The sequence below is a fragment of the Pteropus alecto genome, unplaced genomic scaffold (genome assembly GCF_000325575.1).
Source record: "Pteropus alecto unplaced genomic scaffold, ASM32557v1 scaffold86, whole genome shotgun sequence".
NCBI classification, from domain to species: domain Eukaryota; kingdom Metazoa; phylum Chordata; class Mammalia; order Chiroptera; family Pteropodidae; genus Pteropus; species Pteropus alecto.
Genome location: NW_006442109.1, coordinates 19,794,550 through 19,810,659, shown reverse-complemented (window position 1 = coordinate 19,810,659; position 16,110 = coordinate 19,794,550). Strand labels below are relative to the sequence as shown.

Genomic DNA, 16,110 nt, shown 5'->3' with positions numbered 1-16,110 from the left:
AAAGTGAGTTTCCAAAATAGTCCAATGTTTCCACGGAACACCTAGTCAACTAAATTGGTAAAAAATTTTAAATTCCATCCTTTCGATTTTTAGTCGATTACTATATGCAAATCCTACTCACTGGCTCGCATTTTTTGAGCACGCATTATGCTAAATACTATAAATTACCCACCTCATAAGCCTCACAACCACCATATAAAGCAAGTACTATTACTCATATTATACAGATTAGGAGATTGAAGCCTAAAAAGTTAAGTAACTACGTTTAGTCGGCTAACAGGAATTGCAACTGAAATTCCAACCCAGGCTCGCCCAAACATGAGAAACCTACCGCCTTTGGAGTGAACAGCACGCAGACGATACAAGTCATAGAGAATTAGTTCTTCAAGGGCAAAATAAAACTTTCTAAGCAAAGCGAAGATACGAAAAAACTTACGTTCCATGCCTTGACTAAGTCCTGGGTTCTTCTGCATATTTATATGATTAAGAAAAACCACGACACACCGAGGCGTTAAAAAAGGCACGTTTCAGAAAACACGCGGCGAATGTTCAAATTCCCACCACGCCGGCGGGAATCACCAGAGTCACTGCGGACAGCTGATCCGGGAGCGTCCCGCTTCCATAGCCGAGGCGCACTGGCACAGCCCACTCGCCGCACCAGGCGCCGCGGGGCTGGCTCCGGGCGCGCCCTCTGCCCGCAGTGGGAGCAGGCCGCCCGCCAGGCCCGGTCTTCGGCAGGAGTGACTCGGGGCCTCCCGGGCTCCCCGCGCACACTCACCTTCTGCTCCTCCGCTGAGGCTGCCTCGGGGACTTCCGCGGACATGCTGCTCCCTCTGCAGAAGGGACACCGGGAAAAGATGAGATTACCGGGTGGCCGAGGGCGCCCAGCCGCCACAAGCCCGCCGGCCCCGGTCTCCCAGCACCCACCCGGGCCGCCTCCGAAAATGGCCGCCGCCTTATGACGACACGGAGCCCCGCGTCGCTCCGCGACTCCGGCCCGCCGCCCTTCCCGCGCCGCCGCACGCCGCGCCCCTGCCTACCTTATCCAGCTTCTCCGGCTCTGCGACGCCCAAGCACTTCCTTTCTTCCTTCAAAGGTCGCGGCTCGCGCCTCACCTCACATCCGTCCGCCGAATGCTTTCTGGGACTTGTAGTTTGTAAGTGGAGCCGCATCTCCCCGCCTTTTCCGGCCTTATCTGAACCTTTATGCTCCAGGTGCTTTACTATTTCCACCTCCTCAGACTCACTTAGTCCCATTCTCCTCGTTGCCCTCCGTTGTGCAGCCGCACAGATTCTCTTTTGGGCTCTTCAAAGTTCTGTGCTGCTTCCCTTCACAAGTCTCTCCCCCTCTGCTTCACCTACCTAACCCTGTTCATCTTTCACATCCCCAGTCCTGCTCATTGCCTCAGGAAAGCACGTTCTGAGCCTCTACACTGAGTCAAATCCACCTCTTAAATGCTATCACATCTCTGTATACAACACATACTAGACATTAGACAGTGATCATTGTGATTATTAACGTCCCTTTTAATAATCCCCTTTAATAGTGTATCATTAGACAGTGATCGTTGTGATTATTAATGTCCCCTTTTCTGCTCTGATAAGTGCCATCTGGGCAGGGACCTCGTCCATGTTTGCTTATATTTCACTCCCAGAGCCCAGCATTTCCTAGGTATTCAATAAATATATGACAAAGGAATGAAGCTTACATTCGTTTGTCTACTCCTGGAGTTCCACTCCCACAACTTTATTGAAACTGCTGGTGCCAAACTCCTTCAATGACTGCCCTTTTTAAAAATTATTATTTGTCACTGTGCTAGGCACATATTTTATTTAATTACATATAACAGTTCTGTGAGGTATCTATTGTCTTTTTTAAATGCGAAAACAGGAGCAAATAAGAGAACTAAATTATCTTGATCATGAAGCTAGTAAGTGGCATATCTATTCCATATAACTCCATGAATAATGCACTCTGCACCACATTACGTCAGCTTTCAGAAAAATGTCCAAACAACAATCATTGTCCTTTCAAGATTTGTTCCTTTTGTACACACTATTTCATTAATAGTTACTGGCTTCCCAGATGCCAAATCATAAAACCTGATAGTCATTTAGACCACGTTCTTTCCCTCTTTATATCTAATCAAGCAATGGTGTCCTACTATAATAGCTTGTGGTGTATAGTGTTCTAAAGCTTCCTCTTCTCTCCATCCCTTATCATCTTTACTATAGCTATTACAATCACCTTGTGACCATTCTTGACCTCCTCAAATCTCCCTCCAAACAGCCACCAGAATGATCTATATAACATGCAAATTAGAACTTGTACTTCCCTTTAAAAAACTATTTTAGTAGATCTTACATGACCCGTAAGATAACCACGCCCCATAGTATGGCATCTTATATTCACCATTACATAGCTTTCTCTATTTTTCTCTATTTTTCTTTACCTTCATGTATTTTTCTTTACCTGTATGTATTCAGATTATTAAACTGAATACATACAATAGAAACAGTCTCAAAGTGGCCCCTTCTGTGTTCCCCAGTTGTAGGACTTCTGTTCAGCTAGACTTCAGGCAACTCCCAATGATGGTTGTTCTGTAGTTTAGTTGTAATTTTGATGTGATTGTGAGAGGAGGCAAGCATAGCATTTACCTACTTTACCATTTTGACTGGAAGCTGCATTAGTCCAATGGTTTTCTTAATTGCCAAATTCTTTGACATTATGTTTAATCCTCACTCTGCTTACCTTCTGAATGGCTACTGGCAATTCTTGGTGATTCAAATGAAGTGTCTCCCAGAAACCAGGAAATAAGGTTGCCCTCTAAGAGTTGAACTAGTGAAAAGAAACAGCTAATGAATGCAGTTCTGTGGGAATTTGGAAACCACCAAAACTCTACTAGGGTGTCTTGGGTAGATTCTCAGACAGAAAGAATTGTATACTGCACTCCTTTTGGAGAAAAGAAGAGGTCTGTATGGTGAGGAAGTATTTAAAATTCAAAGATTCAAGAGGCCAACTATTTGACAAGAATGTCCCTTGAGAGTGCCTTAAGTTGGGCCAGTTGAGAAACTTTGTAAGATCAACTAAATATTTGTTCTCATTCCATACTCACAAAGTAAACTACTAAAAATTTGCCTGCCTTTTTTGCAGAATTACAGGGAGAAAGGAGAATGCACTATTTAGACTAACTGGAGCTTCTAACAGTTTCATTTTTAATAATAAAGTGGCATCTGGTATATATCTTATATCAATGTATTTGTGAGCTTGGGTTAAGATCTGATAGACACACATATATAGAAAATCAGTATGCATGGCCTTGACTAAAGAGAATCTGTTTCTGAAAGATAATGACACTTGCATGAGGACAAGGGTGAATTTCTGGGAGGCTAACTTTGGTTGATGAAGAATTTACAAAGGCCAATGCCCCATTGGGGGGACCTGTCTAGGAAGCCATTTTTCTTCAAGTGATACCGCTCTGCATCGTCAACCATAAACCTTAATGTTTAATATTGAACACTGATTGCCAATACCCTGTTTTTAAAACTTTCTTCTCTTGACCTCTAGGATACCACTCTTGTATTCTCTCCTATTTCTCTGGCTCTTCTTTCTTAATCTTCTTTGTTGAGCCTTTACCTGCCTCTTAATGGGAGAATTCTAACAATTCTGTCCTTGGCTCCCCTTCTCTTCTAGTTTTATACTCTCCCGAAGATCACTTCTACCCTCATTCCTTCAACTGCCGTCTATATATTCTAGATCAGTGCTTTCCAACAGAACTTTCTGTGATGATAGACTATGGTGTATCTGTACTATCTAATATAGTAGTCACTAGTTATATATGATTATTGAGCATTTGAAATGTAATAATGCAACTGAGGAACTGGATTTTAAAGTTTATTTAAATTTAATTAACTAAGTTAGCCACCGGGATTAGAATTACAGAGAAACTGTAACAAGAGTCTCATTAGGCCTGGAGTAAGGTCCAAGAATTGATGTTTAACTAGAGCTCCCCCTGGTGATTCTGATGCACACATGCACTAAAGATTTTTCTGGCTTAGAACTTGGTTGGTGTATAAAAGCTTAAAAAAAGATTAGGGCACTTTTTGAGGTGTAGATACTCTAGCTCAAGAGTTTGTAAGAGTAAGTAAAGTAGATGAGATATTGTCCCACCTCATCTATTTCTCAAACATCTGAGAGAAGTCCACCTGCATCATGCTAATATTGTAGCTAATATCAAGAACAGAATACATTTTTCATGAAAGGAACAGATAAGAAGATCAATTCAGGGAAAACAAGTGAGATATGAAGTACCAAACACCCTGAGGAGGGTACCACTTCTCTAAGGATGTAGTGAGATGAGAGAACTTTATGTGAATCGGAAAGGTTGGAACAGAAAAACATTGAATATATTAAAAGGAACAATGAACAGTGGGGGCTGGAAGAGACTTAAAACTTTAAATATAAAAATCTCATAAAATATTTGCCACGTGTTTCTAAAATTTCCGTCAATTATTATTTGCATGTCTCCTGACAGTGTACTAAGTTGAAAGACCTCTGAGTTGCTTTAGGATATTCCTTCCTAAAGTCTTCTTTTTTCCCCCTAATGATGAATAGTCATTTATTACCTAGCTTACTTATCGCACAGCAAGTTATAAACTTTATTGCCAAGAATATTGATGAAAAGTATATTTTAATGCCTGGCCACAATAACTAGTAGGAAAAAAAACAATGAGAAAAGAGGCAAAATGCCGTGCAGTAGAATGAGAAAATCACACACTTTAACTCAGATTTGATTCCTGAATCTTCTACTTATTGTGTGACCTTGGGCAAGCTCTTCAAGCCTTTTTTTTTTTTTTTACTTTAGAATATATCCATACTGTCTCTGCAGTAGGCTTTAAATATTAAATAATTTAAATTGCTTCCAGTGTCTGGAACATAGTAGGCATTCATATTCTCTTCCTCCTCCCACAGTATCCAAGTTTAATACATGTATCTCTCACAGGCAATCCATGATGGAGTAGAATGGGTTGATACCACTAGGTATTGAGAGTGAATTCCTACCATGATGAAAAGCCCACTTCCCTTCTGGACTGATACTATGTTCCTGAGTCTAGTAGACCATATGGAGCACCATACCAAAATTTTAACAGTGACTATCTCTGTAAAGTGATAGCTAGAAGGGCAGGCAGAGGGACTTTCAATTTTATATTACGTAGTGTCAAAACTTCTTTTATTACAAACGTGTCGCATAAATTTTTTAAATTAAAAAAGGATAACTTGCATTCACAAAACAAATTAGGGAAGAGTGGGGATCCCAAGATGAAGTTTTTGAAGGAGAATTTTTTTTCTTTTCTTTTACCCTCTGAGAATGACAGATAGCTGGTGGGGAAAATGGCAAGAGGAGAGAAACTTCTATTGGGTGCCTTCCAGCCAGTCCCCATTTCATAACTTATTTTTTTCATTCTCATTTGATAGGAAAATTTCCAAAGACTTTCTGCAGGTTGTAACTTAGAGTTCCTTTTTAATAGTTATCAGTTATGACTCATTTTGTTAGTCTGTAAAACTGCCAAGTGAACCTGTAGTAAGTGAGGAAATCTCTATTCAATCTACCATAGGTAGTAGCACTGTTAATTGTCTGCTGTTATCTTTACCTGCATGGCAACACTTAATCTAGTGACATAATCTGTGAATACAAAGAGGATTGATGTAGGAAGTGTGGTAAAGTTTCAGCCTGTGACAAAAGAAGAGAGGAAAAAAGAACCATTATGATATAGTGCCAAGGCAAGTGAGAGCAAACAGGTGCCTGGTGACCATACCTCACTGGGAAAAACAACATGGGCAAAAATGTGCTAAGAAGTGGAGGGACAAATGCCAGCACATGTTTTCCTTGCACAAACTTTCCAGGAAGAGCACAGGATACACCAAGATGCTTCAGTCATCTTCTTGAAAATTTCTAAAAAGTGCCCGAGAAGGTGGAAAACCATGTACTAGAAAGAATTCTGGAAAGATTACAGTGCTGTAGCCACATAAAAAGATACCTGCATACAATATACATTACTAATTTTTAGATTACTGGAGAGGTCAAAGAAGCAATAACTTTTTAAAAGAAATTTTAAAAAGTCCTTTGGTGTTTTAACTCTTTGGTGTTTTTCAAGTTTTATATAAAATTATCAATATTGACTTTTGTCAAATGTATAAGAAGTCTAGATACATGTATTGAAATACTTATCCCAAGAATTAAATGACAGAATTTAAGAAGACAAGGCACATTAACAATATTCTCACCCCATTTTCTCAATCACGCAGACCCAGAAAGGTCAGAGGATTTTTGGAGTCATTCCCATCAGATACCATTACAGCTAGAACTACAATCCAAACCCTTTGGGTCCCAAAATTCCATGTTGTTTTTACATAACCTGAAGACTGAGAACAAATCTTTATAAATTTGTGCCACTGAAAACTCTTTAGTTGTATAAAATATAAATAGCCTTTTCTCTTTTAGCAAGAATTTAAAAATAAATTTATAAGAGGCTTCTTGCTGGCCACCACACAGTCTGCAACCCCACACTCATCATCTTTCTAGATTCTCTTGAATAGTCTATACATTAGCCAGGCCCCCCAAATACCCTCCTGTCTCCCAAATTCCAGACTGCTCACCTGGTTCTAGACTCCCAGGTCTCCTGGGTCTGGCCTACTTGAGTGGTATGAATTTTCTAACCTACATTTGTAGCTTTGTCCCAGCATCCCCAGTATTTGTGCCATGTTATCTGATCTGCTGTTGCCTACTGTCCCTGCACAAACATCTAAAACCACTCTTCTTTCTAAGAGGGATGAAGGGAAGGCTTTTGATGCACTCAGGCAAGTTCCTTTGCTCAGTGGTTTTCCCAGTTGCCAAACGCCTTCCATTGTGACTCAGAATAAGAAAGTGAACTGGGACAGGCTCAAGACATCTCTCCCTCTTTTCTTGTCAGTTGTAAAACTAGAGTGGAAACTGTCTGATGGCTACCAGAAATTTACTCAATCACGTAAATGTTTCATCTAAGAATAAAAGCCAAATACACGTTTCTTTTTTTTTTGCATATATTTACAATATAAATACTAATTTGTTTTCAAAGTACATATTCTTTAACAATTTGTAAAAGTTATCTAGCATGGGACAGCAATTTAATGTAAAGCTTCTGTAGTAGTGATTAAGGAAAAATAGAACAGTTTGGGGGATAAGGGATTCTAGAAGGAATATGAATGGGCATGATGATCTGAACTTGCAAAGGGAATGGGAAGCAGCTTAGTCTGCACTGCACCGCTAATACAGAATGTTAAAGGACTACTATGTGAGACAGCAAATTGGAAGGGGTGTTGTAAAAACTAAACTTGAGAGATATAAAAAGTACACATGCTTGCATAGTGCGTTAATCTTAAAGAAGCTTAACATTTCATTCTCATTTTTCAATAACTTAAATGAATAGTACTTAAAACACATCACACGAAATTAAAGACTTGTGCATATATTTCAGATTTCAACATTAATGTCAAAAATACATAGTATGATTTTACATAGGATTTGTGCTACATTAGAACACTAGAGACAAACATCACTTGAGTATTAAGGAAAACATTAAATATTAAATAACTGAGAAATAAAATGTGTAAACACTAATCTAACCGGGGGTTCCGCTATTGCAACATGTCCAACGAAGTGGTTTTAACAGTACAAAAAGGCTTAGGACATGAGTGTTTCCAGTCTACTTGGAATATGTGGATCTCATTCCAGGAATCCTTTAATAAAAACTGGTCCAGGATAACAGGAGAGGATCCACTCTCCTGGTTGTTAATTTGGTACACTCTGTTCTACGCTAATTTTTACTTTCAAACTGGGGTAATCAGCGAATACTTTAAAATGTCACTCCTTATCAACATCTTGGTGAAAACTGAGGGTTTGTTGGTGATTCAGTGTAAGATTTGAGTTCGTATGCAGCACCACTATCAACTTCCATTGACTTTCTAGAGAACAGGAGTCGTACATCTCTATGGAGGTAGATCTTTCCAGATTTAGAACTCTGGAACCTGAACAAACAAACAAACAAAAAGAGGCATCATTTCAAGTAATGAGTCTTTAAAACACACACACACACACACACACACACACACACACAAACCCTGAATAATTAAATTTTAAAAGTAGGAAAAATTAGTCTTGCCACAATATTAATAGTAATTTTTAACAAGATATTTAAGTCTTATATTGTCAAAGCATGTGATACTATTTAAGCACCTCTCCCTTACTATTTCCTGAACACTTCATACTTCCTTCTCCCTCAATGCCAGAGATGCTTCCTTCTGTAAATCTGGGTTTCACATACAATTCTACTTTTCATCCCTAACACCAGAGCACATATACCTTTCCTCACCTACAGTATCAAGTTTCAGTTCATAACAGCCAGTTATACTACATTTAGGCTTTGCAAGCCTAGCATCTTCTAGCCACATAGACTGATACATTTCACAAAACTTGCCCTCCCACAATTTTGAGTACATTAAAATTGATTCCACACTTGAAAAGTCACCACAGAAAATAATCAAGTTTTGAGGACAATCACTGGATGAGAAAGGGCTGCTATCAGCATAGTGGCTCACTAAATAAAGCCAAATTATCATTAAAAATCAGGAGAAGAGTTAGCGGTGAAATGAAAATGGTTATCAAAACTGAATATGGAACAGTTTCTATCCCCTGCTAATATCTATAACATAATACGGGGGCTGTAATCTTTAATTGTATAAACTTATCTGGCATTTAGTCAAACGTAGACATTAGTGGTAATTTCTCTGGTTTTCCCTTTGCATAGTGGAAGTACTCTCTGGGTTTGTAGATTTTATTCCTAAATTAGCTGAAAAATCTGGCTGTCAGTTGTGTATATTAAAACAGACCTCTGTTTCACTCTTTTTTTCTTTTATAGTTTCAAGTGTACAATACATTGGTTAGACATTTATATAGTTTATAAAACGATCCCCCTAATTGCCCCTTCTCCTGTTTTTCCACCTAGCCAATACATTAATGCAAACTGCATTCCCTATGCTGTGCTCCCCATCCCTGTGACCATCTATCAACCACGAATTTGTACTTCTTTAAACATTCACCCCATTCTCCCAGCCCCGCAACCCTCTATCTGTCACCAAATTGTCCACTATATTTGTGAGTCAGTTTTTGATGAGTTTGTTCTTTTTTGTTCCTTAGATTCCGCATATAAGTGAAATCACATGGTATTTATCTTTGTCTGACTTATTTCACTCAGCATAATAACCTCTAGGTCCAATGTCTCACTCTTCTTTCTGCAGTTTTTCACCATCTCAGTCTGAAGGAGAATATAGTGAGCTTTGGGAATTATGCCATACTTTGCAAAAAAGTTTCTTTAGAGTATTGAAAATATCTAATCATTATGTGGAGATTATAAAAGCTGGGGTAGTTGAGTTTTACTTTGCTAAATGTTGGTCACATATGGCTAAGGTAGTTAAACTTCAAAAGGAATGATATCAAATGGAAGTTCAGAGAGTTAATTCTTTTTCTAGATTGGGCTGGGAGCTATTCTTATAGTCTATTTTATACCATTTTTCTTTAAAAGTTTTCCAAGTCTGTTTGGTAGATTTTTCATTCCCATAATCTGTATAACATTTCCCATGAGGCTCATGGCAGGTAGTGTAAAGCTGAGTTTAAATACACCATGCTGGTTCATCATGACCTTTGGTTGCAGAACTTCAGGCAGAAGACCCCAAGAGTCCCGATTAAGCAGTGCTATAGGGGAAACAAATTAACTTAACAGACTTTTTCAAGTATGGGACTCAAATGTACAGCTCAATCCTTATTCACTCCAGATCACCATAAGGCAAATCTATTGAAAGATAGCTGGTGGCACCATCAGTAACAGACTAAAGAAGTCCTCTGCCTGGGCCCTGCATGAAAGGTGCCTCCTCCTGATGAATAGGGCTCCCTGGAGTAAGGAGTTAAGATGAGATGAATTACCATCACTGACGTGATTGAGGATTTACTATGAATGGTATGAGAAAATTATTAGAAACAGAGTTACAGACAAAATACTGTTGAGCTCTCTCTTAACCAACAGACTTGCTCATTGATCCTGAGAGCTAAACTAGGATTTCAGGTTGGAAAACCTTAGGATGCTGACAACTTGGGCTTCAAGGGCAAACAAATGGTTTCTCACAATGTAGAGCTGTGAGGGTGGGTAGTAAAAGTTAGAGGGTAAGATATTTCTAATGGAATCACTAGAACATAAGCTCCACGAGAACAGATTTTGTCACAGCTGTTTTCTAGTGCTTAGAAGCATGCCTAACACATAAGCATTTGTGAAATGAAGGAATGAAGGTTAAACACTTCCCTGTCTGATACAGTAGCTAGTAGCCACATGTGGCTATTGAGCACTTGAAATATGACTAGTTCAAATTGAGTTATGCTGTTAGTTTAAAATACATACTTGATTTCAAATATTTAGTACAACAAAAGAATGTAAAATCTCTCATTCATAATTTTTATATTGATTATATATTCAAATTATAACATTTGGACATACTGGGTTAAATAAAATATATTAATCTTTCCTGTCTCATCACTTTTTTAATGTGGCTACTAGAAAATACAGAACTATACATATGGCTCATATTTTAATTCTACTGGACAGCACTGGTTTAGAAAATGTGTTTTACTGCCGCAGATTTATCAGCATTTGTTTTGATATAAAATTACATTACAAAGCTATAAATGAAAACTCCCCAAATTCAACAAGTAATAATGACTGCAGGAAGTTATGCCATGTGTTTCTGCATCTTGGCATATCACCAAGAGTTTTCAAGTTAAGCAGATTCCAAGAGGCACTGGTCTAGTTAGAGTGACAGTTTTTTAAAAAAACTAAAAATTTTAGAGTTGTTCTAAAATAACATATTTTAACATTCATTTGAAACATACCTCAGATGTATGAGGTAGCGTAATAACCGTTCTTCTGAATGTTGGATGTTCTCTTTATTAACACTTCTCCTCATGTCCTGTTTAACTGGTACAGAAAAAGTTCGTTGTCGTAGGAATGTCTGATGATTGGCTGGCATATCTCGTAAGTCATATATCACAACAAACATCTTCACCACAGTCTTATTAGGATTAAATAAGGTCTGAAGAAACAATATAGAAATTACTCTTTTAAAATGGTGATTTGTTGACTTGACTCAAAATGATTATGCCAAAAATAAAATAGATTTTTTAATAATAAATAAATCCCAGTGGATATACTTCAGTTTTGGGGACTGAAGTTAATGAAATTTGAGTTTATGAGATAATATTCAATAGTTTTTAAATGGTTCAATTCATTGTTTTATTTTACAATAATGTAAAATTCTGTAACAAATAAATATCTTTAGTCACAAATTGCATGTCAATAATAGACAATACAAAACTATTGCTCCTAGTCCAGATTTTAAGAAATGGTTCCACTAGGTTAAGCAAAATATACCCTCACTAGATTAAAGCATTCCAGTTCATTTATTTCAAACATTAGCTTCATTAAAGTGTAGCAACTGCAAATTTCTTAAAATAGAATTTTAATTTTCCTTACATTTTAATAGTGACTTAAATAAAATCTTTAAAAATTAAAATCTTGGTAAAAGTAGACTTTTAGGTACATATGGTTATTACAAAATTTAAAATATATTCTCAAAAAAGATTTTTTCCTATCCAGAATCGTATCTAAGTTTAGAAAATAAAGTTTATTATCATTAGTTACAAAGTAGGCTAAATAATAGTTAATGTTCTCATAGATTCATTTCAAAAACTGAAGTGACAGTTTATCATCAACAATATCATAATATATAAAAATATCCTTAGTGAAAACTGAATTAAATTTAATTGATACTTGGCTATTAATAATTGAAGGAATATTATTTTTTAAAATACTGATTTATAAACAAAATCTCAAACTGCCGATCTGACTTTAACCAAATTACCAACACATCAATAGGTAACTTGGTGCCCATGCTTTCAGAAGCTCATCCGTGGCACTGGACATCACTCACTGAATCAAAATGAGAAATATATCAATATTATGATCCAATTTTTTAAATCTAGTGAGTCTTAAGATTAAGGCTAATACATTCAACAACCACACAACTAGCAAGCCAGGAGTTCAAACCATATTTTTACATTATTAAACTATATGACGTATGAGAGACCTACATTCCGTATTTAAAATTAACCATTAAAGCTGGCAGTCCTCAAACAAGAGATGAATGTGCTGCTTTTGTGTTTATGCTTCATTATTATGACAACTGATAGTTTTCCAGTGACCCAAACTTTCACATGAGCTACGCAGCCAGAGGCAAGAGAACAGATTATCATTCTTTTAGTTTAAGAAATCCATTCAACATAAAAATATCACTTTAATAATGCAGTGATTCTTCTTCAGTAAAATTTATACGTTTATGTATATACTGTAATATATACACACATATATTGCATAGTACCATGTTTCATTTCTGTGTAATATGAAATAAGCAAATGTATAGACTCCTTTGCTGTATTGGAACAAAGGTGATGAGTAAAAGTGGTCTGGTGAAGCACTGATCACACTGAGGCCAAAGGTCAAAAAAGCTTTTTGAGTTATAACAGATCCTGAGTGCAAGAAACTCAGCTAGACTCAATTTTTTTTTTTTTAATGTCAGCTTTGTTGATGTATAATTGACAGATACAGCTAGACAATTTTCAGTCTGCAAGAGTCAACTCTGTGATAGACTTCTGGGCTTTCCAGATTATCCTGGGTCTGACTTGGAGATGATCTCAGTTTAGTAAAGTGGTCTTGATATCAAATTACTCTTCTGAGAACCCTAGACCAAGGAAGATGAAGAACTGCTCTGGGCTAGAAGAGTTCTTCTGAACCTAAGCTGGATCAACACCTAGACCAAAAGGAAAGATGACTTCTCTGCCCTGACATCTGTCAGACGACATTTTTGCTTTGTGTCACCATCTCGTTAGATCAATTTAGGAATTATTGCACTAGGCATAATATAATTTTGTTTCCCAAGTTTCTTGCCAAAGCAATATTAATACTTGAGGTCTCCTTTTAAATAGGTTGATCTCAATCTGGCTTACTATTTTAAATAGAAGGCACTGCTAATGCTAGGTTCTAATTATATTGTAAATAGCTCTCTTTAAGTGATATCGACTGTTATATACTATTTTTCTAAAGCATTCACCTTGATTAGCTTATTAATGCTTTCCTTTATGGAGGTCCCCAAATGGTCATTCCTGGGACAGAGCAGGGAAACTCCAAACAAAGCTGCAGACCCACTGTTACTTACCAAAGTTGTTGCAGCAGCAGTAGCAGGAGAAAGGGCTAAGTTCTATATGTATGTGAGAGAATGATTATTGCAATTGTAGGCTATAAAACACATACCACTTGTATTGTTCCTGAAGGAGGTACTCGATAACCCCTTTTACCAAGGGACTCTAAAGTAATCACACCCTTGAAATAAAAGAAGACAAATTTGAGTACAAAACTGATGCACATGTATATAAAAGACAAATAATATTAATAAATCATGTAATTATTAAAATTTCAGAATTCTATTTGTATGGAAAAACATTCACATTGAATTAATAGAGATACATTCTATGAGTATGAAATAGTGAGGGTCCCACTGGTATGGAAACAATTTACTGTTCTTCTTGGAGCTGTTGCAATAAATAATATATACATCAAATATGTAATAAATAACAAATGTAGCAAATAAATAACAAATATATAATATCATGCTGCTTGAAATTTCTATTAAGATATAGAGAAGTAAGAAGTTCCTTAACTAAAAAGGATAAAGGGAGATGACAGGATTATTCCCTTGTATCATGTGAGAGAAGGGAAATTAAGAAGCAGAACAATTTATTGGTCTTTGGACACATAAAAAGTCAGAAATGTGGAAGGGTCTAAGCCTTGACCAAAAATGAAGTAAATTCTTACTAGATACAGACCAGCATCAGTATCACCTGTGAACTTGTTAAAAGTGCAGAATTTCTCATTTTTCCCCAGACCTACCAAATCAAATTTGCAAGTTAACAAGATTCTCCATATGATATCAAACATACATTAAAGTTTGAGAAGCACTGCTGTACTATATAAAGTAGTTTTCTGAAAAGGATGTTCTAATCACTGCAGAAGTCCAAACAATGGGAAACAATGGGAATGTGTAAAAATTTCTAGAGAACCAGAATGACCAAATGCCTAAAGGCAGTGATTGTGATACTTAATTCTTAGATAGCTTTAAGAAATGAATGCTGATTCATCTGTTTTAATGGAGCTAAAAATAGTTTTCCTTTGAGTAGTAAAGGTAGTTAATTCGAATAATTGCATGCTCTACATTTCGTATCCCATCATTTTTTGTTGTACATGCCAAAACATGTCTATCTTATATAAATGTAAATATAAAACAGGACTGTCCCATCAAGCAACATCTTCATTGGGTTTGAAAGACAGTCCAGGGTCGAGGGATAAAAGGAGTAGACAAAAGTAAAAGGGAGGACCAGACTCTGATGCGTGAACACCTCAATTCCAGCATTTAACATCGGACTATTAAATTAACAAGCTAATATTGGGAAATGTTCACAGAAATGGCCAATGAGAAAACAAACGTGGTTCTTGACAAATCTGATTGATCACATGGTCATTTAGAATATGAAAATAGCTAAGACTAATTTCATCCCTAATAAAAAACAGCAATGAAGCTTTAAATAATTTCTCTTATAATCTGCTCTAAATGAAAAATACTATGGTATATAATGCCCCTCTTCTTCCTAGTTCCAGAAAGAAAAAGTAAAATATATCTAAATAATAGCTAACTTTATAATCACATTGCTACAGGTAATGCATTACTGTTTTTCCTTGCCACCCTCCCCTAAATAAATAAAGGAAAACTGGTGAGGCAAAAGTTACTATCAAACCTATACATATTTCCTTTAATACATACAATTCTAATAGTTTTTAGAACGTGATAATGTAACTAAATCAATTTATAAAGAAAGAATATAGATTTTTAAAAAACTTTAATAAAGATTAAGGCAACACTTTATAATAATTTCTAAGCAATGTAGACCAGTAATGGATTGGCAAATTAGGAATTTTAGAAAGGAATTGAAAAATTATTTAGAATTTTATTAATATTATTAAATTATTTATTTTAATAAGTCAGCATATTAATATTTCTATCTATGAAAAGTTGCTGTATTTAACATAAGGAAGAAAAATATTCTTCTAGTATTTTAGGATAGAATAGAAAGGTTAAGATAAGCTAAACTGGGTCAAATCTTATACAAAAACTCAGTCTCTAATTATTGTCAATAGAGAATATACAAAGCTAAGTAAAACTGAAAGAAGTTTATCTTAATTTGGTTAATTACAAATGGAATAAAATAATATATGGCCCTTCTATAATGATAATGCAAATCATACCATGAATTTGCCACTGTCACACCTGCTTTAGACCTTTCTGCCTGGTTCTACCATGTGATCGTTTTGAAATCGTGAAATGTCATAATACATTCAGAGAACATTTTAACTACTGACAGCCCATTGAAGAGAGATGGTATATAGCTTTGAGTTAATCTTATTTAATGAAAAGTCCTGTATCACTTCTATGGCACAAAGACAGAACTTTCTGTGCTAAAATTTTACCTTTGTGAGTTATTTTTATAATTCGTGATGCGAGGTCCCAAGATGATTATTAGAGTAACAAATAGGAGTTTAGTGTCTCAGCTCTGCTGGTCTACGAGATGTATTATCTTATCAAAACCTGATCAGTTCTTTGAAAACAGATTAAGCTACCAATATGTAATATAAATAAGATTCCCTGAAAAACAAGATTAATTATATTAATTTATAGTAGGAAAGATCTGTACTCTAAGATTCGGACAGGGTCATTTGTAAAGGGAACCCATTCCTAATGAGTAAATTGACTTAGAAAAAAATTACATAATGGAAAGTTTATTGAAAAATATTATCAGAGAAAAGTAAATCAGGGATTCTTAAAGGGTAGACTAACTCAGCTCAATAACCTGATTTAAACTCTTTC

The 16,110-nt window shown here is 36.2% G+C and overlaps 2 protein-coding genes across 7 annotated transcripts in view; both read right to left on the bottom strand.

The window, feature by feature from the left end:
- Positions 1-1,123, bottom strand: part of ARPP19 (cAMP regulated phosphoprotein 19) — a 20,191-nt gene extending 19,068 nt beyond the window's left edge. Inside the window, exons 1-2 of one of the 2 annotated variants that reach the window (XM_006920350.3) lie at positions 1,041-1,123; positions 779-833 (exon numbers count right to left, since the gene is read on the bottom strand). In XM_006920350.3, coding sequence (XP_006920412.1) covers positions 779-823 — 45 coding nt within the window. In that variant the 5' untranslated portion in view covers positions 824-833; positions 1,041-1,123. The other variant, XM_006920351.3, reaches the window with a different exon arrangement.
- A 5,939-nt stretch (positions 1,124-7,062) lies between these two features.
- FAM214A (family with sequence similarity 214 member A) overlaps positions 7,063-16,110 on the bottom strand; it is an 82,438-nt gene continuing 73,390 nt past the window's right edge. For 4 of the 5 annotated variants that reach the window (XM_015596083.2, XM_006920347.3, XM_015596081.2 and 1 more), the window contains exons 11-13: positions 13,446-13,514; positions 10,973-11,172; positions 7,490-8,064 (exon numbers count right to left, since the gene is read on the bottom strand). In XM_015596083.2, coding sequence (XP_015451569.1) covers positions 7,911-8,064; positions 10,973-11,172; positions 13,446-13,514 — 423 coding nt within the window. In that variant the 3' untranslated portion in view covers positions 7,490-7,910. Of the gene's footprint in view, positions 8,065-10,972; positions 11,173-13,445; positions 13,515-16,110 lie in introns of all 5 variants that reach the window. The other variant, XM_006920348.3, reaches the window with a different exon arrangement.